The sequence below is a fragment of the Spermophilus citellus genome (assembly GCF_964194105.1).
Source record: "Spermophilus citellus genome assembly, chromosome: 10".
Lineage (NCBI taxonomy): Eukaryota > Metazoa > Chordata > Mammalia > Rodentia > Sciuridae > Spermophilus > Spermophilus citellus.
This window is the reverse complement of record NC_138197.1, coordinates 76671452-76696512: the sequence shown is the minus strand read 5'-3', so window position 1 is coordinate 76696512 and position 25061 is coordinate 76671452. Positions and strand designations below refer to the sequence as shown.

The following is a 25061-nucleotide window of genomic DNA, read 5'->3' as shown; positions in this document are numbered from 1 at the left end:
TCTCCTGGCTCCATTTCTGGATTGGAGTTATAAATAGCAGAGGGTTGGAAAATGTCCCCTCCCTTTGCTTCTGTCCCAGCCTTGGGGGGAAGGGAGAGAAAGAGGGACAGGCTGTTAGGTCCCTGTGGAGATCCCTCTTCTGCCCCACCCAGCTCCTGCCTGAGCCAGCCCAGGACTCTGGTCTTCCAGTCTCCTTCCCCTTTGATGCATGGGAAGTGTACAGTCCTGGGAAGTCTGGTAACTGAGACACCCTTTCCATCCTTCAGTCTCTTGGATCTTGTCTCTTTCACCCCTGCCATTCTTTGACACCACCTATCTCCTCCTACCAGCTAATTTGCTCTTCATATATAACACTCAGGCTTTTCTTGCCCTCCCCTCCTTTATTCTAGTCTTTGTTGATGGAACTATTGCACTTCTTTCTCCTTCTCTATTTTTTTTTCTTTCTCCATTTCTCTATTTGTTACCCTCCCTATACTTCCGGAGTTGTTCTCTGTGCTCTTTGCCTTGGCCTTTTTCTCTGTTCTTTGAATGCTGATAATGTGCTGGGTGTGGTGGCGCAGGCCTGTAATCCCAACGACTCAGGAGGCTGAGGCAGGAGGATCACAAGTTGAAAGCCAGCCTCAGCATATCAGCGAGGCATTAAACAACTTAGCGCGAGCCTGTCTCAAAATAAAAATAAAAAAGGTCTGGGGATGTGGCTCAGTGATTAAGCGCCTTTGGGTTCAATCCCCGGTACCAAAAGAAAATAAACGAAAAAATGCTGACAGTGTGACTAGCATTGCCTCTACCATTGCCAGTCTCTGGGGCGTGGGAAGTGGTTTTCCAGCAGCCTGAGGGATGCTCTGTGCTATGGTGGGGAGGCTGGATGCTAAGGGACCATACCCTCAGAATTTCTCCCCTTCCTCTCCTCTGCTTTTTTGTCTGTATAGCTCTCTTCCCAGGTTGTCTTTCGGTCTCATCCTACTTCTCTCTTACTCTCTCTCCTGATCCTCCTATTTGTACTTCTTTGCTCCCTCCCCATTTCTAGGCGCCATCTCCGCCTCTTTAGGATAGGGGTGCGGGAGAATGGGGAGGAGAAGGCAGCATTGGGGTGGGGCGGAGCTGGTGTTGGGCTGGGGGTACAGGGGGAACAAGGCCAATTCCTACTGAGGGTCCGGGCATCTTTTGAAAACGTGCTGTAGTCTCCACCTGCCGCGGGAAAGAGGGGGCGGGGCCGAGGGCGGGACTTGGGCGGCACCCCAGGAGAGGCGGCGGGAGCCTAGTGGACTCCCAAGCTCCGGCCGCTGTAGTTGTCCTAGCCGATGCTGGTGCTGCCGAGGGGCGAGCGAGGACGGGGTGTCCGGGCGAAAGATTGGAAGACTCCCTGAAAGACCAGCTAGACTTCGGAAACTGGAGACACGCCCGGAGAGACCTGTTTTTTCTTTGCACTGTTGTTTCACTGTTGGGGAGCACTCACGGGATTCGTCCCATGGCCGGGGCTCGGAGCTGCGATTCTTGGGGGCCCCCTGGGATTTGCTATCTTCTTGGTTCCTTGTTCGCCGGACTGCTTTTTCCACGGGCTGTCGCCTTCAATCTGGATGTGATGGGCGCTCTGCGCAAGGAAGGAGAGCCAGGCAGCCTCTTCGGCTTCTCTGTGGCCCTGCATCGGCAGTTGCAGCCCCGACCCCAGAGCTGGTGAGTCACCGCCCCCGCCCAGAGTCCCCAGGCCCAAGCCACAGATCACTCCCCACCCCCGACTCACCAGTCACCTCTTCTTCTCTCTATCTTCAAACTCTACCAACTCCTACGCTGCCCAGAGACATCCCATATCCCAACCTGGAGACTTATCTCGTGTGTCTTGGGTTTAGAGCCCACCCCCACCCAGGTCCTAGACCCAGAATTTTGCTTTGGGGATGAGTTGGAGAGCAAGGCTCTTGCCTTGGCAGGGAACCATCTCCTTCTGCCTTTTCCCTTAATTTGCATCTTTGTTCCAGCTCCAGGGTCTCTGGCTCCTCTCCTTTAGAGGGCTAAATTCCCTCAGGAAGGAAGACTGATCATTCTGTCTCTACCTAGGGCAGAAGGAAAGGGAAAGGACAGAGAGGATGAGGGTGTCATGGGAGGAATGGAAGGTGGAAGGTAAGACTCCAGAAATAACTTTCTGCCAGAGCATTGCTGTGGGATGGAGTGAGGGCTACAGGACACTGGAAGGCCAGGAGAGCACAGCTGCCACTTCTGAGGCTCAAGGCAGCAGGAAGATTGAGAGACTGGAGGGCCTGGCAACTTGCATTGGTGGTTTGGTGATAGAGTGGCAGAAAACAGTCTCCAAAGTAGTGGTAGTGGCAGTGGTGGCTGCAGCAGCAGCAGCAGCAGCAACAGCAGCACCAGCAGCAGTGAGAGAGATCCAGGAAGGATGCTGGCCAGGCTGCTCCCTCTCCTCCCCCTTAGGAAATTTCCAACTCCAAAAATTTCAGCAGAGGAGGAGTGAGGGGCAGAGGACAATTCTAGTTCTCTTCTCATCAGTTCAGGACCCCTGGGAGATGGACACAGTTAGGTGGAGCTTGCAACTGGTCATGCTTCCTGTACTCTTGGCTCTTGCTAAAAAGAGAGACCAGAAGGGGAACAAAGCTTCCCACTCCCATCCTGCCAGGGGGGCTTCTCTCTCTTAAGCCAGTGCCTAAGACACATTAAATGTCCATTACTGGGATCAATGCTGTCCACTGGGACTGCCCCATTCCTATTATTGCCCTGGGGGCAGAGGGCAGGGATAAGAGCTTATTTCTCTTTAGTCACAGAAAGTGGGGGCTAGCTCTAATCTTCCTTGTTCCATTATCACAGTCATGGGGGAGCAGGGTCAACAGCCCTTAAAACTTTAGGATGTAAAAAAGGAACTGACTTCACCTTTTCTTCAGGCTGCCATCCCTTCCTCCCTCATCTCTGTCTCATTCCTCCCCCACCCCTCCTTCTCTTTCCCCCATCTGCCAGAGTTCCAGGACTGGAGGCTTTTTTAGGACATGCTGAACTCTCTGTGCTATTTCCAGGCAAATTCTAGGTTATTTTTAATGGCTTGGTCTCTTGTCATTTTCCCCTTCTCTTTGAATGTGGCTCCTGATTCTGTCTCCCAGAGCCAAGCTTGGGGGCATTTGCAGAGGGGTCTGACTGCCTAACCTTGTCCTTTTTTCCGGCAGGGGGCACTCTGCTGCTTGGTGGCCCTAAGAGGCCAGGTACCTTACTCAGTCCCTAGCTTTTAGTTTCAAAGGCTATCCTTAATACAACAGACACAAGTATGGCAATATGTAAATCAATGGAAGTGTAACTGATGTGATTCTGCAATCTGTATACGGGGTAAAAATGGGAAGTTCATAACCCACTTGAATCAAAGTGTGAAATATGATATATCAAGATCTATGTAATGTTTTGAACAACCAACAATTAAAAAAAAAAAGGCTATCCTTAGCATTCACTGATGGAAAGGCTTTGAATGAGACTTTGAGGTCTAACCTTCTTATTTTGCTCCATGGTAATTTCCATCAACTATAAAACAGAGATAAACAATTTGTACTTCCACATCATAGGATTGTTTGAGGAGTAATATTATATATATTCTAAGATTATATATATATATATAATTTGAGTATTAAAATATTTTTTACATGTTGATGGACCTTTATTTTATTCATTTATTTATATGCAGTGCTGAGAATCAAGCCCAGTGCTTCACCCATGCTAGGTAAGCACTCTACCACTGAGCTAAAGCCCCAGCCCTAAGAGTTCTTAATATATATAAAATGCTTAGAATAGTTCACAGCCTATAACGGGTACTATGAAAGTGTTTGTAGTTTGGCTATTTTTGTACTGTGATCCACAGAGGCTAGTTTTAGTGCCTTACAGAGATCCTGAATCCAAAGGCCTTGAGGCCCCCCAAGGCTGAACCAACCTGCTGGGTAAAGTAGCCTTCCCAGTGGGCCACCCAGGTTGAAAGGGGTCAGAAAGGGTTCAGACTTAGGCTGGAGCCCTGACATGTGTGGAGAATTGAGAAGTTCAGGGGTATTGGGCTACTCTTCTTTTTAAAAAAATATTTATTTATTTTTTATTATAGGTGGACACAATGTCTTTCTTTTACTTTATGTAGTGCTGAGGATCGAACCCAGTGCCTCACACATGCTAGGCGAGCACTACTGCTGAGCCACAACCCCAGCCCTGGGCTACTCCTTCTTTTGCATTTAGCTGGGCCCCCAAGGGTCTCTCTACCTCCAGCTGCCAACCTTTTATCCTCTCTGTGGTGGGTGCAGCTGTGACTATTGTTCTGTCTGGGGGCCTGGGCTGCTGGGACTCATGGGATGGAGCCAGGAAGGTGTGGCTGGGGCAGAGGTGGAGGGGATGAAGAGGCCATGTGTGCTTGCTCTTGTTCCAGAAAGAATTGGCTGATTTCTTCTCTATCAAGAGCAGCGTTAGGCTTGTCTATGCACTTACTTTCCTTTCTCCATATAGGCCCCTCCCTTCCTCCCTACTCCTATCTTCTAGGGGAAATGTAAGCATGAAACACTTCAGCTTCTTTGTGTGCTTAGCTATATCCCGACCAGCTGGGGTACTGGGTGTCTCTGTGAGTCCACTTTGTGGTACTAGGGATTGAACCCAGGGCTTTGGGCATGCCAGGCAAACACTCTACCACTGAGCTACATCCCCAGCTCATCTTGACACTTCCTATGAGGTAAGCACAAAGATGAATAAGACAGCCCCATGCTTCCTATGTTTGGAGGTTGGGGACACTGCTGAATAGTCTAAAGGCTGACTTTTTTTTGCATAGGGCCCTGTCATCTAGATTCTTTTGTGTGTAAGATACCCTCCTTTCCCTTTCCTCCTTTTCCTTTCCTACAGTTGTCTAAGTGTACTGAAGACAGGCCAATCATTCGGTGAAATGACCTTAAGTAATGGAGTTAAGCAGATGTAGATTTGAATTCCAGCAAGACTTTTTAATATCTTTGAATAGAGTTTCCGAATCTGTTGTGAGGTTAATGGGATAATGAATGTGACTTGCTTTGCCCAATGCCTGACACTTATTTGGAGAATGATAAACATTATTTTCTCACATTCCTTGAGTCTAGCTTAGGTTATGACCCATAGTAGGTGCTGAATAATACTACTTCCTTGTCTCACTAGTGCCTGACACAGGGTTTGGTATATGATAGGGTCTCAATAAATAGTTGTTAAATGAATGTTGAATGTATGTTCCCTTCCCTATTGCTCCCCATCCCCCTCTCTCTTATGACACTGGCTCTGACATGGGATGACAGCTGCTAAGAGATGAGGAGGAGTTGTGGGAAGGGAGAATGGCTCTGTGCCTTCCCCCAACCCCATCAGAACTGGCATGGTGCCCCACAGATGACTGTCTGTAATATTGCCGTGTAGTTTTGGGCCTTGCCCCCCAGGAAGGGGGGTGGAATAAGAGTGTGGGTGAGAAGCCTTAAGGTTTGTCCTACTGCCACTTTTTAAAAAAATATTTATTTTTTAGTTTTTCGGTGGACACAACATCTTTATTTTTATTTTTATGTGGTGCTGAGGATTGAACCCAGTGCCCCGCGCATGCCAGACGAGCGCGCTACCACTTGAGCCATATCCCCAGCCCCTACTGCCACTTTTGAGTGCTTCCTTCTGCAAAGAGAGGACCCATGTGGCCAGCTGGGGGTTGCTGGCTCACCTCATCCCTCTTTCACTCCTGGCCTGGGGGTTCAGCCCTGGGGGACCCAGGAAGCTTCCATTCCCAGTACAGTCCTCCCCTGGGGAAGATGCCTTGGCTGTGATCATGGAAAATTGTCCTGCCAAGAAAGCCGTGGCTGGGAAAGAGGCTGAAGGGGAGGTGGAGAGAAGACTGGGTGAGGGCAGGGGGTGGGAAGAGAGGAGAGGACCATGGTTGTGGGAGGAGAAGGAAGAATGGGGAAGGGGATTCAGGTTGGGAGGAGGAGAATGGGGGTAGGATTGGCCACAGAATGAGAAACTTGTCCCTTCTTCCATGATAGCCAGCGTGGCTGATAGAATCCTGGGCTGGAAGAGTTGTTGGGGGTCGGGGTGGGGGTATATTTGCTGGGCCCCTGATGAGAGAGAGGAAGGCCCATATCTAGCTTCTTGTCTTGCTTCAGAAGCTGGTTCAGAAGCCTGCTTCAGAGTGATACTGTGGTGTCACTCTGGGCCCCTGTTGCTTTTGCTCCCAGCATTCTTGGCATTTCTGGCAGGATTTCAACTAAAGAGGGTTGGGGAGGAGAGTAGAGCCTGGGGATGGGGCCAAGCAGTCAGTAGGGAAGGCCTAGACAGGAACAGGTGCTGGGAACAGGCGGTTCTTTCAAACAAGCAGTGCTGGCCAGGCTGTGTGTGTTGGTCCTTCATCCAGAGAGTATGTAACATGACATTTGTATGGCCAAGGGTATTAGTCTGTTCTCACCAGAATTTGAGAAAAATCCCTTTTTCTCCCTCTCTTTAGTTCTTAAACACTGCTTGGCCCCTGGGCCTGGGCAGCTCACGGGAGGTTGGAGAACACTGACCTCTAACTCTGGCCTCTGCCCCATCATGCAGGCTGCTGGTGGGTGCTCCCCAGGCCCTAGCTCTTCCTGGGCAGCAGGCAAATCGCACTGGAGGCCTCTTCGCTTGCCCTCTGAGCCTGGAGGAGACTGACTGCTACAGAGTGGACATTGACCGAGGAGGTGCGGCCCTGCTGGGTGGAGTGGGGAAGAGGACTTGGCTTCCTTTTCTCATCCCTAATTCCCAGTGTTTTGCCTCCAGCTGATGTGCAAAAGGAAAGCAAGGAGAACCAGTGGTTGGGAGTCAGTGTTCGGAGCCAGGGACCTGGGGGCAAGATTGTCGTGAGTACTGCGTCTTGTGGCTGAATGCAAGGATGATGATGATGATGACTATGATGATGATTGCGTAATCTGTGTGCATATGCCCAGATGTGCTTACGGAGCACAGGATGGACACATAGTATGATTCCCAGGGCAATTATAAATAAGTATAAGACACGGTACCTGTTCCTTAAAAATCTAAAAACATCTAACCATCCGTTCTTTCACTCATCTGTTTACCAACTGTTATTGAGAACCTTTTAAGCATAAGAAACTGTGTTAGTTACTGAGAGAGGAAATATAAGGACAGTGGAAGGCCTGATTTCTGCCAAATAGTCATGGGGATTCTCATTTTCTCTCTCTTTCTCTTTTTAATATATATATATATATATATATATATATATATATATTAGTTATAGATGGACACATTATCTTTTTATAATTAAAAAATTTTAGTTGTAGATGGACACAATACCTTTATTTTATTTATTTATTTTTATGTGGTGCTGAGTATCGAACCCAGTGCCTCACATGTGCTAGGCAAGCGCTCTGCCACTGAGTTACAACCCCCACCCTCATTCTCTCTTTTATAGGTTTCTTTGGGCCTTTCACTAACATGCATAGGCACACAATTTTCAATACAAGTCGCCACAGGGCTGAATATGGTTAACATTAAGTGAGAGGTCCAGTCCCCAGCATATAAGTACAGAAGGAGTAGGGAAGGACTCTGGTAGTGTAGTGATTTGACCTGGACTTTCAAGAATAGGTCAGGCCTGGGGAATGAAAAGAGAAGGAGGTTCTTTGTAAATGAAGTGGTGGCCTTAAAAGGTCCAAGGACAGGACCATGCTCAGCGTATTGCAGGATTGTGACCAGGGAGGGACATATCCTGTGTCTGTGGGTGCCTACGCAGAATGTGGAATAAGGGTGATGTTCTGAGAGGGCAAGGAAGTAGATGCAGGCGGGATGCTGGGTAATGCAAGGACTTGCTTAACACTGGCTGGGCGGTATGCTCCAGTGATGTGGCATCTGGGTGTGTGCATGTGTGTGTGATATGTCTGCCAAATGTCTGCATGTGGGTAGCATGCAGATCCCGGGTCCACACAGGAAATAAATGACTTTTCTTGCCTTCTTCTCACAGACCTGTGCACATCGATATGAGTCGAGGCAGCGAGTAGACCAGATCCTGGAATCGAGGGATGTGATCGGTCGATGCTTTGTGCTAAGCCAGGACTTGGCCATCCGTGATGAGCTGGATGGTGGGGAGTGGAAGTTCTGTGAGGGGCGCCCCCAGGGCCACGAACAATTTGGTTTCTGCCAGCAGGGCACAGCTGCTGCCTTCTCCCCCGACAGCCACTACCTCCTCTTTGGGGCTCCAGGAACTTATAATTGGAAGGGTGAGTCACTCCTTAGAGAGTGGGGAGAAGGGGACCAAAACCTCCTCTTACCCCAGAGATGGGGTTGCAGGCAGCAGGTGGCCAAGCATGACCATGCTTTCACTGGCATGTTGCCCTGGGGCACTGCCATGCCTTCCACCCACATCATGCCACCACACACATGAACTGGGTATCTTCTCTCCTTGCATGGCTAAATGTTCCTCCACATGCTGGCATGAGCCCCCACATGCACAGCTGGGTCTGCCCACCCAGCCAGGGCCTGCTTGCTCCGACATGCAGCCCAGCCCTCATCACTGCCATTCCTGCCTCCGCACGCTGCTGTTGGCTGAGCTGACACTCGGTGAGTGTGTGATGCCAAGTCCAGGGGACCCCAGCATGCTTGGGTTAGGGAGGGGGGTGAAGATGAGGCTGGAAAGGAGAGGAGGGGTGTCCTCATGTGCCTAACTCAGTGTCCCACCTGCGGGGTGCTCCTTGCTCCCTGCTTCAGGCACTAACAGGACTGTCCTTGCAGGCACAGCCAGGGTGGAGCTCTGTGTGCAGGGCTCAGCGGACCTGGCACACCTGGACGACGGGCCCTACGAGGCGGGGGGTGAGAAGGAGCAGGACCCCCGCCTCATCCCGGTCCCTGCCAACAGCTACTTTGGTAGGGACCCTTCCCTGGCCCACAACGGCTCTAACCCTCTGCTCCTCTCTCGTCCTCCCCACCCTCCATGCTCCCAACCTTCTGTCTCTGTCTCTGTCCGCCTCTCACCCTGTCTTTCTTATCTCTCTGTTCTCTTCATCTCTCTCATTTTCTTCCTCCACCTCTTCCTCTTCCATCTTCTTCTGGCCTCTCTGTCTGGCTCTCTCTCCTTGCTCTGTGGTCCTTCCTCTGGATGTCCCTTCCCTGGTGTCTCTTCCCCACCTCCCCCTCACCCCCACAGGGTTGCTTTTTGTGACCAACATTGATAGCTCAGACCCTGACCAGCTCGTGTATAAAACTTTGGATCCTGCTGACCGGCTTCCAGGACCAGCCGGAGACTTGGCCTTGAATAGCTACTTAGGTTTGTAAGCTCCCATTTCCTGGGCCCTGGGGGCTTGGCCCTGGCCTCCCCTCTCCCCAGGGAACCTTCTTTTCCTGCCTTGCCCCACCAATACTCACCCAGGGCCCAAATTACAGAGAAGACCTTTGAGCACCTAGTCACTAGACCCAAGAAGAGGAGACTCCAAGGGTCATGGCCTTGGGGGCTGTGAGTGAGGGGTCTTCATGGAGGAAGATCCTGATGAAATGACAGAGAAAGGGCTGAGACTGTCCTGGGAAGGACAGTGCTGACCTCTGGGGGGCCTTTCTCTGAGGGGTTGATGGTGGGCTCAGGCTGGAGAATGGTCTAGCTTGTTGGTAAGTCCCCCCATTGTCTCATCTACATCCCTCTGCTAAGGAGGAGAAGGAGAGGCCTGAGAGACATTTGGGTGAAGCAGGCTCTTCCTTGCTTGTCTGTGTCTCCCTCCCATCCACGTGAAGTCTTCTCCTGTCAGGGTGGTGGGAGTGGGGCCAAAGAAGGTGCACTGGGTGGGACTGGGGCCTCCTAGGGTGTGTAGATACAGGTATTGCCTCAGCCCAGCTCCTGCCACTGTGCCCCTCCCACCGCTGGTCATCTGGGCTTCTCTGTCATTACTTTTTTTTCCTCCTCTTTAGTCCCTGAGGCTGACCTCATCACAATTCTTGTGCCAAACTCTAGTCTCTGGGTCAGGAGAGTGTGGGAGGGCTGCCAGACCACTGGAGCGGGAGGAAGAGCAGTCCAGCTATGGTGGTGATGACTTGGGGGCACCTTTACCTTCTGGCTCCAGACCTATTAGACTCAGGCAGGGTGGGGGTAGCTGGGGTGCACCCGGCTTCTGAATCTTAGGGAAACACTAACCGGTAAGTCATCCCTCATTCCTAGGATTCTCCATTGACTCTGGGAAGGGTCTGGTGCGAGCAGAAGAGCTGAGCTTTGTGGCAGGGGCCCCCCGTGCCAACCACAAGGGTGCTGTAGTCATTCTGCGCAAAGACAGTGCCAGTCGCCTAGTACCCGAAGTGATGCTCTCTGGAGAGCGTCTGACCTCTGGCTTTGGCTACTCGCTGGCTGTGGCAGATCTGAATAATGATGGGTGAGAGTGGGCAAGGGGAGTGGGGTCTAGGGGGCGCTGGGTCCAGGAGGTATAAGTGACCTTGGGCATCTTCTCTTGACTCCGTTGGCCTAGGAGGACCCCACACTGACTGTCTCCCTTTCTCCATAGCTGGCCAGACCTGATAGTGGGTGCCCCTTACTTCTTTGAGCGCCAAGAAGAGCTGGGGGGAGCTGTGTATGTGTACATGAACCAGGGTGGTCACTGGACAGGGGTCTCCCCACTCCGGCTCTGTGGTTCCCCTGACTCCATGTTCGGGATCAGCCTGGCTGTCCTGGGGGACCTCAACCAAGATGGCTTCCCAGGTGTGATTGGAAACAGAAAAGATTCAGTGGAGGGATGGGGTCAGGGGAGGAATGGGGAAGCCCCTCAGAGGTCAGGGGGGTGGTCTTCTGAGGGCTTAGAGAGAGGATTCTGGGTTCACATATGAACTTTACTATGCTTTGTGACCTTTTTGAGCTAATAATAACTGAAGGGAGTCATTTAGGGGATTAAAAATGATGTATTCCAGGTGTCTAGGACTTTGTAGTTTCCCAATACAAAAGAAAACTCATTATACAGACCAAGTGCCTGAGGGAAACTGGGGCCTACCCTTGTCTACTCCTTCCCCAGTGTGATGCCTTTCCCCCATGACCCTCAGATATCGCTGTGGGAGCTCCCTTTGATGGGGATGGGAAGGTCTTTATCTACCATGGGAGCAGCCTGGGGGTGGTCATCAAACCTTCACAGGTGAGGAGACTCATGGTGATGAGGGAATGGGTGTGGGTGGAATAAGGGCTGCAGAGGGCAGGGGAGGCAGATGGGGGAGATGGGGTTCAGTGAAGGAGGCTGACAGCTGGTCCCCAGGTGCTGGAGGGCGAGGCTGTGGGCATCAAGAGCTTTGGCTATTCTCTGTCGGGTGGCCTGGATGTGGATGGGAACCATTACCCTGACCTGCTGGTGGGCTCCCTGGCGGACACTGTTGCACTCTTCAGGTAAGCCCCTCCCTCTTGGCTGCCTTCTCCCTCCTTGAGGCCATCATCTCCTCCCTGTAACTCTGATTTCCACTTCAAGTCTGAAGCTAATGAGTGTCCAGCCTCCTGTCCTCATGTTTCTTGTACCCTGGACTCCCTGTTCCCCCAGGGCCAGGCCTGTTCTCCACGTCTCCCACGAGGTCTTCATTGCTCCCCGAGCCATCGACTTAGAACAGCCCAACTGTGCTGGTGGCCACTCAGTCTGGTGAGTCGGGGTCCGAGGAGGTCAGAGCAAGCAAGGTCTAGTTTTCCTGTCCCTGTCTCTCTCCAGTTTCCCAGCTGGAGGAATGGGAAGAGTGGGCCTGGGACCTTGGAACATCAGCCTTGTTTGGCTCAGAAGCCACCCTTTGCCCCCACAGTGTGGATCTAAGGATCTGTTTCAGCTATATTGCAGTCCCCAGCAGCTACAGCCCTATTGTGGGTGAGTGAGGTCCTCTCCCTCTGGTCATCTCATTGGGTTTCCAGGGAGGGTCACTCCTGAATGGAGAGGAGGGAACCTTGGGGACAGAGTCAGGGGGAGATGTTCCCAACTCACGGCCCCTCTCTTCTCTCCACACACCACAGCCCTGGATTATGTATTAGATGGGGACACAGATAGGAGGCTCCGGGGCCAGGTTCCGCGTGTGACCTTCCTGAGCCGTAGCCCAGATGACCCTAAACACCAGGCCTCAGGCACTGTGTGGCTGAAGCACCAGCATGACCGAGTCTGTGGAGACACCATGTTCCAGCTTCAGGTGGACACCAATTCCCGGCCTGGGGGTCCTTCTCACCGCATGTCTTCTCCTTTATTCCTCTTAGCTGCTTCTGACACGCTCACACCTCTTTCTGAGATCTGAATCACTCCAAGAAACCTCCCTTATGGTTTCACCTTCTCCTCATGACTGCTTTCTTGTATCTCCTGTAGTCTCTGGAGGTGGGGATGGCAGGTTCCATTTTCACATCTAGACCTCAGTGTCCTAAATCCTGGGTCGCCTTCCTTCCCTAATGCAGTCTCTCCTCCTTCTTCCTTGCTCAGTTCTCCATCTTTGTCCTTAATCTTTCTAAACTTCTCTAAGTTTCAGAATGTGTCTTGTGTCTGGCTGGAGTCTTGGGTAGGGTTGGGGAGTCATTTAGGGGATTAAAATGATGTATTCAAGGTGTACAATGGATGAAGCTCCTGCTCACTGATCCTAGCATGTGGATAGGGGCAGGGGTGTTCCAGTGAGCAACAATCTTTCCCCTTCTCAGGACAATGTCAAAGACAAACTTCGGGCCATTGTGGTGACCTTGTCCTATAGTCTCCAGACCCCTCGGCTCCGGCGACAGGCTCTTGGCCAGGGACTGCCCCCAGTGGCCCCCATCCTCAATGCCCACCAGCCCAGCACCCAGCGGGCAGAGGTGAGCATGGGAAGAGGTGTTGGGAGGGGCAGTGATCCTGGTCCTTCACCAGTGACACCCACTCATTGCTTGCAAATCTCTTCTACATGTCACCCTGGTAGTTCATGTTTCTAGGTGCTGTAATAAGTAGACCCCCCCAAATGTTAAATGGCCCAAAAAACCACATGTTCCAGTCCAGGGGATGGTGTTCCTCCAATCTCTGTAATCCTTTAGGGTCCCAGGCTGATGAGGGTCTGTCATCAAAAGTGGTCACACCATCAAATGTGGCCTCCAAGGTCCTTTCTGCTTTTCAGCCAGCATGGAGAAATATGAATCTCCTGGCACAGTTCTTACAGGCAGCCTGGGAGTGGTACCCTTTGCCACTCTTGTCATTCTTGATGTGGAATTCAGTGCCTGCAGTCATAGCTGGGGAAATGTGGTGTAGCTATGGAATGATCTGCTCGTCTTTACCACAGCATGGCAATACACCCATCACTTTACAGCTCGGAGTGGCTAAGTGACCATCCCAGTACCACACCGCCAGTAAACAGCAGATCTGGGTTGTTTAATCCTGTAATACTCCAACCTACTATATGCATTGTGACACATTTAACCCATGCCTTGCCCCTTAGGAATGACCCTCTCCTCAAATCGCTTTCCAGATCCACTTTCTGAAGCAAGGCTGTGGTGAAGACAAGATTTGTCAGAGCAATCTGCAGCTGGTGCATGCCCGTTTCTGTGCCCGGGTCAGCGACACAGAGTTCCAGCCTCTGCCCATGTGAGAGGAGTGGGGAGCACATGGAAGGGGGAGGGATGGCAAGAGCTCAAGGAAAGGGAGGAGTACCCTCAGGAAGACCAGGCAGAGGGAGGGTCTGACCCTGTAGAAAGAAGGCCAGAGAGGAGCAGATGACCATCCAGAAGACTGGGAATTGAGTCAGTGATGGGGCTGGGGCACCAGAGGAGCCTGGCATAAGTAACAACCCTTCACAACACCATAACATACAGTTTCCATCTCATTGTTTAGTCTTCACAGATGTGAGGTAGGAGTTATTAGTCCCATTTTACAGATGGAGAACTGAGGCCTAGAAAGGTTAAGGTTATTTGCCCAAAGGAAGAAGTAGTGGACTGGGATGAGGACGGTGATCCCCTGGCTCTCATTGGTGCACAGAAAGACCTGACTTGGGTTGGTGTATGATCCAGGAGACCTGGGGTGGGGGAGAGTCCAGGGATGCTGAGGCAGCAGTGTGCACTGGGTGAGTGTGGGGGAGGCAGGAGTGGAGGGGATGGGAGGGTGTTCTGATCTTAGAGTGAGTGAGATCTGACCCTCCAGGGATGTGGATGGAACAACGGCCCTGTTTGCACTGAGTGGGCAGCCAGTCATTGGACTTGAGCTGATGGTCACCAACCTGCCCTCCAACCCCGCCCAGCCCCAGGCTGATGGGGACGATGCTCATGAAGCCCAGCTCCTGGTCACCCTCCCTGCCTCACTGCACTATTCAGGAGTCCGGGCCCTGGATCCTGCGGTGAGGGGCCTGGGCAGGGTTGGGTGGGGTCTTGAAGGGCTCCAGTAGCCCAATCTCACCTTTCCTTCCTACCCCATTCCAGGAAAAGCCGCTCTGCCTGTCCAATGAGAATGCCTCCCATGTCGAGTGTGAGCTGGGGAACCCTATGAAGAGAGGTGCCCAGGTGGGTACATCTGCCCTTAGTTCTGCCTGAGTGGCTGCTCCTTAATCTCCTACTGCCACCCCCTACCCCCATGACTCTCTCATTCCACTCTGGCCTAGGTCACCTTCTACCTCATCCTCAGCACCTCTGGGATCACCATTGAGACCACAGAACTGGAAGTAGAGCTGCTGTTGGCCACGTAAGCCTGGTGGGGCAGGATGTTGGCAGCATGATAGCAGTTGGACTGTCCTCGTTGACCCCACGGGGGTGCCCATGCCTGCTGCCCACCCCTGCCCCTATCTACATGCTAGGATCAGTGAGCAGGAGCTGCATCCAGTGTCTGCTCGAGCCCGTGTCTTCATTGAGCTGCCTCTGTCCATCGCAGGGTAAGCCTTGCCCAAGTGGGGTGCTCTGCTGGACGGTGGGGGTATCCCCACTCCTAAACCCTGGCCTGGGCTCTGTCTTGCCTGCCCTTTCACTTCTGGCTCTCCATTCAGCCAGACCCCAGGCTTTCTCAGCCCCTGTTTTGACCCCTTCATACCAGGGTGGCTGTACCACAGCAACTCTTCTTCTCCGGTGTGGTGAGGGGTGAGAGTGCTATGCGGTCTGAGCGGGATGTGGGCAGCAAGGTCAAGTATGAGGTCACGGTAAGTGTCCTGGTATATGGGCCCTCCATGGCCCTTCTCCCTTCTTGGCCCAGAGGATAAGGGGCTGCATGGTCCAGTGATTTTGGGGCCTCTGCCTTACACCTGGACCTTGGCTGTGGGCATATGTTGGTGCTGAGTCCTCAGCTAACCATCTCCTGTTCTTTTTGACTGGCCATTTTATTTCCTTTTGGTCTGAGGGATGGGACCTTGGGGAAGAGTTGATGTCTGTCTTTAGAATTCTGTCCTCGCTTGGCTGGAGCCTCCCGCATGCCTGCTCAGGATGCCTCCGGGGAGAGAATGGTGCCTCATCTGGTGTTGTTCCCAAGTCTTTGCTGAAACTGTGCTTCTTGATGCCATCTCCTCAGCCTTGTCTCCTTGTCTCTGTGGGTTTAGGGTCTGCTCAGAAACTGAGCGCCCTTCCTTCTGTTCCCACAGGTCTCCAACCAAGGCCAGTCGCTCAATACCCTGGGCTCCGCCTTCCTCAACATCATGTGGCCCCATGAGATTGCCAATGGGAAGTGGCTGTTGTATCCCATGCGAGTGGAGCTGGAGGGCGGTCAGGGGCCTGGGCAGAAAGGGCTCTGTTCCCCCAGGCCCAACATCCTCCGCCTGGTGAGGTTTAGGCAGGGTAGGCAGGGTAGGACTTGGGAGGGATGTTATGGGCCTGGGGAGCATGTGTGAGTTGTGTGGAGGTTATGTGACCTCAGGATCCCTGCATTTGGAGGAATGTCACTGGTTCTTCCCTTTCTGTATGTGTAGGATGTGGACAGTAGGGATAGGAAGCGACGAGAGCTGGAGCAGCCGGAGCAGCAGGAGCCTCGTGAGCAGCTGGCACCCGCCACGTCCTGGTGGCCAGTGTCCTCTGCTGAGAAGAAGAAAAACATCACCCTGGTGAGGGAAGGGTGAACACAATTGGGGCATAACATGATAGGAATGCTGTGGGGGTCCAGAGCTTCAGGTGGTGGACATTCAGGGAGAGTGGCCTGTCAAGACGTGGTGGTCAAACACCTGGGCAAGGACAAGTTGACAAGACAGTTTGCAGCACAGCTGGAGGGAGCGGGTGCCTATGAGGCAACTGCTGACCCCACATACTCCCCAATTCCAAGTGCTCACTCCAAGCAGAACCCTTGACCAGTCAGTCAGTTAGCTAGCAATCCATTTGCCTTAGATTTATATAAAATATCTATACAGGATAGAATAGGTCTCTGAGATCTGTTTTTTTTTTTTTTTTTTTGTAGTGCTAGGGATTGAATCCAGGGCCTTATGTATCCTAGGCAGGTGCTCTAACACTGAGCTACAACCTCGTTCTTTTTTTTTTTTTTTTAATCGTTTTTTTTTTTTTTTGGGGGGGGGTGCGGTACCAGGGATTGAACTCAGGGGCACTTGACTACTGAACTACTGAACCACATCCCCAGCCCTACTTTATATTTTATTTAGAGTCAGGGTCTCACTGAGTTGCTTAGCACCTCACTGTTGCAGGGGCTGGCTTTGAATTCTTTTATGATTTTCCGGTCTCAGCCTCCTGAGCCCTGGGATTACAGGCATGTGCCACTTCACCCAGCTCTTGATGATTTTCAAGAATGCAATATATTGTTATTAGTTATGGTCATCACAATGTACAGTAGTAATAGAGCTCTTGAATTTATTATTCCTGCCTAGCTGAAACTGTATCCTTTGACCAACATTTCCTATTCACTCCCGCCCATCCAGCCCCTGGTAAGCATGCTAACTCTCTACTTCTGAGTTCACCTCTTTTAGATTCCACATATGGGTGAGATCAGGTGGTATTTGTCTTTCCATGCCTGGCTTGTTTCACTTAACATAACATATGAAAATAACATACACAAAGTTAAGGCAGATAGTTTTGCTTTTAAAACAAATTGACTAAGGGCTCTTGAATTGCTCAAAAGTTGCAAACTAAAGGACGACTCAAAGTAACTTCAAGCACTCTCAAAGCCATTCTTCTGTAAATGGACTGTGGCATGATGAATATAACATAACTTTTATACAAATAGGTTATTAGTGGCAACTTGGTCAAATGGATTAGGTCAGTCTTGGAAGGAACAGACTGAGTTCCTGTCCTTCCAGCAGATCCTGTGTCACCTTCTCCTCCTTCAGTGAGTTTGAGCTTAGTGCAGGCCTGTGGTTTTGTATAACGTGGACCTGACTTGCAATACCTGCTCCACAACTTAATAGTTTTGCTAGATGGTCACCTGGCCTCCCTGGTCCTCAATTTCCTCCTTTGAAAAATGTTAGTAATTCTGGGGTTGGTGGTACATGTCTGCAATCCTAGCAATTCAGAAGGCTGAAGCAGGAGGGAGGCCACCCTGGGCAACTTAGTGAGACCGTGTCTCAACATAAAAAATAAAAAAGACTAGAGATGTAGCTCAGTGGTAGAACACCTCTGGGTTCAATTCCCAGGACTGCAAAAAAAAAAAAAAAGTTAATAATATGCACTTTGCAGGATACTTAAGTGGGGTAATTGCTGGCAGATAGTAGGTGCTCAAAAATGAAACCATCATAAGGTAGCAATAAGAATCAGTTGGAGAAGCTACTTTGCCTTTTCCTGTTAAGAGATCCCCTCTGTTCCCCTCATGCATTTCAAAGCCAAATAGCTCAGATTTGGGGTAGGCAGCTATTTTGGACAATAGGGTTAGTTTGGGAAGACTTCCTGGAGGAGGGAAGTTAGGGGTCCTGAAAAGAAAATAAGAGAGATGGTAGGCTTAATGGGGTAGGGCTGAGCAGCTCTGAACCCTGCCTGTTCTTGTCCTCAGGACTGCGCCTGGGGTACTGCCAACTGTGTGGTGTTCAGCTGTCCACTCTATAGCTTTGACCGTGCGGCTGTGCTGCACGTCTGGGGCCGCCTGTGGAATAGCACCTTTCTGGAGGTGAGGGCTCTGCTGGGCTTCAGGCTGGGTTTCTTCTTCTGCAGAGGCCCCACTGGGATTCATCGCTACCTTGTTCTTGTCTAAATGCAGCATATTCCTGAACCAAGACAGACAGAATCAACCTTGGCATTGGGCACCATTCCATTTATAATTTCAGGAGCTGGGGGAAAGTGAGGGGAACGTGGGGCATTTAGGAGGAGGGTCCCCTTCTTCATTCCCTTAGGAGTACTCAGCTGTGAAGTCCCTGGAAGTGATTGTCCGAGCCAACATCACAGTGAAGTCCTCCATCAAGAACTTGCTGCTCAAAGATGCCTCCACTGTGGTGAGCTGCAGGGCTGGGCTGGCTGGGTGGGGAGACTCTCTTCTTTCCTTCTCCCTCCAGCTCTCACTCCATTAACCCCTTATTCCTCAGATTCCAGTGATGGTATACTTAGACCCCATGGCTGTGGTGGCAGAAGGAGTCCCCTGGTGGGTCATCCTCCTGGCTGTGCTGGCCGGACTGCTGGTGCTAGCACTGCTGGTGCTGCTCCTGTGGAAGGTGAGGCTTGGGGAGGGGGGCACTTGCTGGAGGCTAGACTTCCTGGTTGGGCAGGCAGACATTTGAACTGTGGCTCTCTCATTCACCTTCACACCCATATATTCAGCAAATCTACATTAAGCGCTGACCCTGCATGCACCAGGGACTCTATCCAGCCCTGAGTGTTTCAAAGATAAGTCTGATGCAGATCTTGTTCTCAGGAATTTTGTAGCGTAGTGGGGTTATTGAGCCTCACAGTCAAAGACAAGGCAGAAGGGGTTGAGTTGAGAAAGGGGGAGTTCAGAGGAAGGGAGACTCAAGAGCAGAGGGCTGTGGAGCTGGGTCTTAAAGGAAGGTGAGTTGATAGAATCTGGATATGGGGAGATGGGGTGGGTGGGGCCTGAGCCTTCCAGAAGGCCCCTGGTAGGCAAAGACATGGAGCTGGGAAAGTATGGTCTGATTTAATGAGTGTGGCAGTGAAGGCTGGAAAGAAAGCTGTGGCCCAAAAGGCCACCAAGTGTGGAGAACTAGTTCCAGGAAGCTGCCTGCAAGGCTGGACTTTGAGCTTCCACATACCAGGTCCACATGGAACCATTCTTGAACACACCCAGCTGTAACAGAATCCCATTGACATCTGGAGTGCAACGTAAAAGCACACCCACCCACATATCAGTACAGGCAGTCACATACATCACCAGGGCTCATCGTTTCTGAGCCACACACCACATCTGGGGATGGTTGCAGAACCGTGCATATCCTTGGGCTCTGCAGGGCACTGCCCTACTTCCCACCTGTCCCCTGGGACCGATCACAGAGTGAGCACACCTTTTGGCAAGTGGACCAGGCTCTGGAGTGGCATCTAAGCAGTGGGGAACCTGCCCAGTCTTAAGGGAGATTGATGTCTTCATGAAACTGGCCCCAGGATGCCTGCCCCCTGCACCCCAGAAACAGCAGAGATAAGGCCCCCTCGTCTTCACTCTTTCCATCCTCTGCCTCTTTTGCTCCCCTCCTCCCTCAACTTCCCAGTGTGGCTTCTTCCATCGGAGCAGTCAGAGCTCATCTTTCCCCACCAACTATCACAGAGCCCATCTGGCTGTACAGCCGTCGGCCATGGAAGTTGGGGGTCCAGGGACTGTGGGGTAACTTGTATGTGTGCATGAGTGTGTCTGCAACTATGTGTGTGTGTGTGTGTGTGTGTGTGTGCGCGCGTGTGTGTATGTATGTATGTATGTATGTGAGAATGAATAGAGCTCTAGCCTTCAGGGATCAGGAATAAGGAATGTGTTTGCATGAGGGTGTTGTGAATCCTAGTGACGGAGGCGAGAAATCATAAGGAGGCTGAGGTTATAAGGGTGTGTGTATATAGCTGGGGGCATGCACTAAGAGCTGGGTGGGCTCATGGCTGAGCATGTAGGAGTGTGGGGAGGCTCCATGCATGTCTCTTCTGTAGGCATGAGTGTGCAGAGATGGATGTGCAAAGAGATGCTGTGCAGCCTGAGCTTGTGGGAGTCTTGGGCAGTTCTGAGTATGAGTATGGAAGGCCACATGGCCGTCTTGGTGTGCAGGACCAGCATGGTCATGATGTAAGGAGGGGATGGAGTACTGGATTCAAGGAGGAGAGGTCCCTGCCTAAGGGAGGTGCTACCCAGTGTACACGCACACAGGGGGTGTGTAAGGCATGAAGGGGCCAGGTATGCAGGGGTTGAGAAAGCCATTTCCTCCTCAGATCTTGATAGTGTTATGGGGGATGCTGTTGGCCTCTTAAGAAGCTTGGGTGGATAGAAATCTTGGGAGTTAGAGGTCCTGATGTTCCACCTCCAAGCCTCCCCTTCAGAGGCTCAAGGAGATTTCCTTTCCTGCTCCTCGGGCCCCCTCTTGATCTTCCTCTTGCTGTGAATGAGAACCTGGGGCCCTGGCATTGGTGGCACCCTGGGTGCTGCCCATGGTGCTGGGTGCTGGCTGGCCTGTCTCTTTTCTGCTTCAGCTGGTTGTTTCTCTCCCAGGGGTGGTGGGGGCAAGGCTCTGTGCTGTGGGTGTGTGTCCCCAGGACCTCAGCCCCGCAGCTCCTCATAGTCTGGCTTGGCATCCTTATAGATGGGATTCTTCAAGCGGGCAAAGCACCCCGAGGCCACAGTGCCCCAGTACCATGCAGTGAAGATCCCCCGTGAAGACCGGCAACAGTTCAAGGAAGAGAAGACAGGGACCATCTTGAGGAACAACTGGGGCAGTCCCCGACGGGAAAGTCCTGACGCACACCCCATCCTGGCCGCGGATGGGCACCCTGATCTGGGCCCTGAGGTGCACCCTGTGCCAGGCACTGCCTAGCTTCCTTGGTCTCAGCCTGGCCCAAGGGTCCCTTCCATCTCTTCCTGAGTGGCTCCTCTGGATGAAGAGAGTAGAATTGGTTGCTGACACTGCCTCAAGATTTGGCAGGATCTGCTTTCTCAGGAGCACAGACCTCACCCACCCATGAGAACCAGCCCGATCTTCCCCTTGGAATGCTGGGAGACAAGAGGGTGTCAACCAGGGATGGGGCTGTGGGGCAGGGAAAGAAGGGCAGGGATGTCCTGCTATACGGTGGGGATCAGAATCCCTCCTTCTGCCACTCCCCCTGTGTAACCTGTCTCCCCCAAAGTGCCTTAGCAGGACAGTCAGGGAGGAGATTGTGTTGCTGACTCAGGGGCTTCTCCCTCCTCAGTTTCCCTTCTCCTCTGACCTTAGTTTGCTGCATCAGTCTAGTGGATTTTGTCTATTTATTAAAAAACATTTGAAGACAAAACCTCTGGCTTCTTTGCTAAGTGCTGCTCCCTCCTCCCCAGGGTCTCCCCTTCTCTCTGGTACCCCCATAGCTCAGGATAAAGGTGGTAGGGGGGGAGGGACACTCTGGTGGCCAGGCAGGGTTGCAGTACCATGGCTTCTGTGACTAGTCCCAGGGGCACATAGGAGTAACCTAAGGAGGGCAGGGGGACCTTTCCCATGGGGACAAGGGAAGGGATGGGAGCTGTCCTAGGAAGAGGGTGGGTGAAGTCTGGGAATTTTTAGTTAAGGAATGACAGAGCATAATGTTTTCCTCCCTCTAGTCAGGGTAGGAATAGGTTTTTTTTTTTTTTTTTTTTTTTTTTTTTTTTTTTTTTTTTTTAGAGCTAGAGATTCCCCTCAGGGAGAGGGAGGGAGAAACTAGGGATGATGGTGGTAGGGGAAGCTTCTCTCATTCTTGATTAGATCCCTCTCAGCAGAAGACAGATTTGGCAGTGGGTGGCTTTTTCTGACTGGGGACAGGGGAGGGAGCAAATGACCCCCCTCCATGGAAGTTTATTTCACAGCCTTCCCCATGATGTGGGGCCCAACAGGTAACCATTTGAGGGGAGGGGGCTGTTGTTCCATTTGGATCTCAGAGAACTGGGCATTCTCCAGGTCCTTCCAGGTCTCTCTGGTAAGGTAGCAGCCATCCCCAATGTGCTTCCAGGTGGGCTCAAAAACTTGCTGCCACATGAAGGCCTGGCTTGCTCGCGGATAAGCCACGTGCTCCCAGAAGAACAGCACTCCTCCCTGGGAGGGAGGAGAGGGTCAGTGTCACTAGCTGCTCCATCCTGCTCCTTCCTTCTATCATCACCTCCTTCCCTCTGATCAAGCCTGGCCAAATCACTTAGTGAAGTGGGAGCAGCTGGTCTGAGAGTTTATGGAGCAAACTGCTGCTCTGACATTTTCTGCACCCCCTGCTCCTACCCTCCCTCAAGGGGCCTGTGAAGAACCTCTTGTAACTGAGGGGAAATTACTGCTGAGAGATCTTTAAAGAAGGTCCAGAGGGCAGACAGAGGGTGACTAAGAAACAAGGGCAGATGGCTCACTATATACAGATGCACCAGGCCTCTCTATCAAGACTCAGGTGCATGCCATAGCTGTTCCTGACATCTCCTCCAACATCCCAAGGAAGCCCCAGACCCTGCCCGATAACCACAGGGGGTTTCTCCAGCTCTTCTCTTCCCACTCCCTCCCCTAGTGATTCACTCACCCCTGAGCTCTTAATTAGCAGCTACAAGCTGGCGATGTCCAACTCTCTATCTCCACGCTGCATCTTTTCCTGCCTCCAGTTCTAGCCCTCTAACAGCCCACATGGCTTCTTGCTTGGCTGTCTCAGCAGCTCCTGGGATCTAACAAGTCCCAAACAGTGTTCCTCCATTCCAGCAAATGGTCTAGCACCCATTATCCCTTCAGTTGCTCACGCCAGAAACTTGGAAACTATCCTAAACTCCCCTCTCTCTATGCCCCGCTTGAAATATGGATTTAAAAAATGTGTGGATTCTACTCCCCCTAATATCTCTACTGGCACACTTATTCCCCCACCCTCCATGTCCTGTTTAATTCCTCTGATCTCAATTTAAACTTCACTTCCTTAGGTGACTTCTCCACCTCCCTCCACTTCCTGTTAGGTGACTCTCCTGTCTGCCCCAACAGCATCCTCTTGGGTCCACCATGGTCACTCTTATTCAGCAGCAGGTGGCGGTGGTAGGGTGTCTAATGTACTAGTACCTCAGTTCCCCCTCCTGGGGCCCCCGAACTCTGGGGTGGCCAATGCTGTTTGCCTGCCCCAGGCCCCCGTCCTTCCCACTCTGCTCACCGGCCTCAGCACTCTGTGGACTTCCTGCAGGACCCTCTTTGGGCTCTGCACAGAGCAGAGCACCAGAGTGCAGACCACCACGTCCATGGAGCCATCAGCCACTTGTTTCATGTCCTCTCCAGGGGCCACCACAAACCGCTCATATTGGAGGTGCCTGTTCTCAGCCATGCTCCTTTTCAGGAACTTCTCAAAGTGGGGATTTGGGTCCAGGCAGGTGATCCTGCAGCCAGCAGGATAAAACTGGAAGTTGGCACCAGTGCCACAGCCCAGCTCCAGCAGGGCCACCTTCCCTGAGGTTCCCATCAGCCCCTTTATCTCACTGAAGAGCTCCCGTTTCTTGTTCTCCATCATGCGGTTGGTTTTGGCAGCCAGCACGGCCATCAGGTAGGGGAAGTAGCTTTTGCATAGGGGCTGCCAGAAGCCCAGCAGAGCCATCAGGTGCAGGGGCAGCGTCAGGAGCAGCATGAGCAGCTGCAGGAGCCGGACCAGGACATCCATGGCACCAGCTTCTGGTGGTGCTTCTGTTGGGGCACTGGCTTTCTTTCTCTGCCCAGCCTCGGCAGAAACCAATCTCCTCTCCTCCTGTTTTAGGACTTTGCTCCTTGGGTCTGGATTGGCAATCTTCCTTACAGGGTGGAGAGGGTGTGTGGAATTCCTCCAGAGGGCAAAGTTCTCACAGTCCTATGGGCTCTCCAAAAGCTTTATGTGGGGCGAAGGGACAGGTGGTGCCTGTGTTCTGGGGAGCACTGCCCAGCTGAGGAGGGTGGCATGTGCTGACTCACCTTAGAGAGATGTTAAGGGGGACCAGGGTTTATGTCTCAGATTACTGCTTCATGGGAGTCAAATGTCAGGGAAGAGCTGAGTCATGGGGGGATGTCTTAGTCTCATTCTGATCCCAGGTCTGCTTTAATTGGTTGTGCAAGCTGGACATTCTGGTTGGGTTTCCGGAGCACACCCTCAGGGTTTGATAAACTGTAACAGGCCTTTGCCCCAGATGAAGGCCAAACAGAATGTTCAGGATTAGGTCTGATTGGTCATAAGAAGGAGGGTGGTTACTGGTCAAAAGAAAGGCACTTACTGAGTTTACTGGTGTTTATTATTATCCAAGGCCTCCAGGCTCCAGAATTAGGAGAAAAGAAGGGGAAGGAAAAGCAGATTCGGAGACCTGGGTTCAAAAAAGTCTTAGTTCTGCCACTTTGGCCTGTGTCCCCTTGGGCAAGTGTTTTTACTTTCTGTGTTTCAATTTCTTATAAAGAGAATTTATATAAAATAGGGAGTATAAGGAAAGGCTGGAGGGCCTTATACAATTTCCAAAGTGTCCCCATGCTCTCACATTTGTGTGATCTACAAAGAGTGGGGTAACAGCAGGAAGCAGGTGACCCTGGGTGTCCTCACAGCTCCCTGGGGACCTGGATCACAGCCTCAGACAGTAACCCCTCATGGCTTCAGGACTAGGCCAGAAATTGCTGTGGAAGAAGGGAAGTGGCAGACAAAAGGTGTTTGGGTCACAGGTGTCTCAGTACAAAGTCCCCAGGTCCCAGGTTATTAATGGTCTCTCTCTCTCTCTCTCTCTCTCTCTCTCTCTCTCTCTCTCTCTCTCTCTAATAGGTTTTTAAAAATATTTTTTTATTTTAGTTGTACACATTTATTTTGTTTATTTATTTTTATATGGTGTTGAGGTTCGAACCCAGGGCCTCGCGCATACTAGGTGAGCGCTCTACCGCTGAGCCACAACCCCAGCCCCAATGGTTCTTTTTTGGATGAAGCCTCCTCAGCATCTCGGGAGCAGCTCTCCATTAGTGTATTGAAGGCTGCACACCAACTGCATAGTGACCAAACGAAGGTGTTTTTTTTTTTTTTTTTGTACTGGGGATTGAACTGGGGATTAAGCTACATCCCCAGACTTTTTTATTTTTAATTTTGAAATAGAGTGTCACCAAATTGTCCTGGCAATCCTCCTGCCTTAGTCTTCTGAGTAGCTTAGGATTACAGGTGTGTGCCACTG

The 25061-nt window shown here is 51.6% G+C and overlaps 2 protein-coding genes across 8 annotated transcripts; one reads left to right on the top strand and one right to left on the bottom strand.

The window, feature by feature from the left end:
- Window positions 1–1261: 1261 nt before the first annotated feature.
- Window positions 1262–21217, top strand: ITGA7 (integrin subunit alpha 7). 7 transcript variants are annotated; one of them, XM_081311345.1, is made up of 26 exons: window positions 1326–1674; window positions 6544–6671; window positions 6751–6830; window positions 7949–8204; window positions 8716–8847; window positions 9128–9247; window positions 10127–10334; window positions 10464–10657; window positions 10993–11081; window positions 11199–11326; window positions 11475–11570; window positions 11725–11786; window positions 11930–12099; window positions 12593–12742; window positions 13384–13499; window positions 14052–14244; window positions 14327–14407; window positions 14506–14585; window positions 14698–14772; window positions 14931–15033; window positions 15469–15645; window positions 15793–15924; window positions 17808–17921; window positions 18145–18243; window positions 18334–18459; window positions 20533–21217. In XM_081311345.1, exons 1-26 carry the CDS (start codon window positions 1469–1471, stop codon window positions 20761–20763), a joined length of 3546 nt encoding a protein of 1181 aa, XP_081167471.1. In that variant the 5' UTR covers window positions 1326–1468; the 3' UTR covers window positions 20764–21217. The 7 variants fall into 7 exon arrangements, 6 of the variants coding, with proteins under 6 accessions (XP_081167469.1, XP_081167471.1, XP_081167467.1 ...); XM_081311341.1 differs by lacking the exon at window positions 9128–9247 and adding an exon at window positions 19465–19577 and having other exon boundaries at window positions 20533–20757; XM_081311342.1 differs by lacking the exon at window positions 9128–9247 and adding an exon at window positions 19465–19584 and having other exon boundaries at window positions 20533–20757.
- TMT1B (thiol methyltransferase 1B) lies at window positions 20761–23835 on the bottom strand. The gene is made up of 2 exons (XM_081311348.1): window positions 23057–23835; window positions 20761–21987 (listed from the first exon to the last, which is right to left on the bottom strand). Exons 1-2 carry the CDS (start codon window positions 23552–23554, stop codon window positions 21751–21753), a joined length of 735 nt encoding a protein of 244 aa, XP_081167474.1. The 5' UTR covers window positions 23555–23835; the 3' UTR covers window positions 20761–21750.
- Window positions 23836–25061: the final 1226 nt, after the last annotated feature.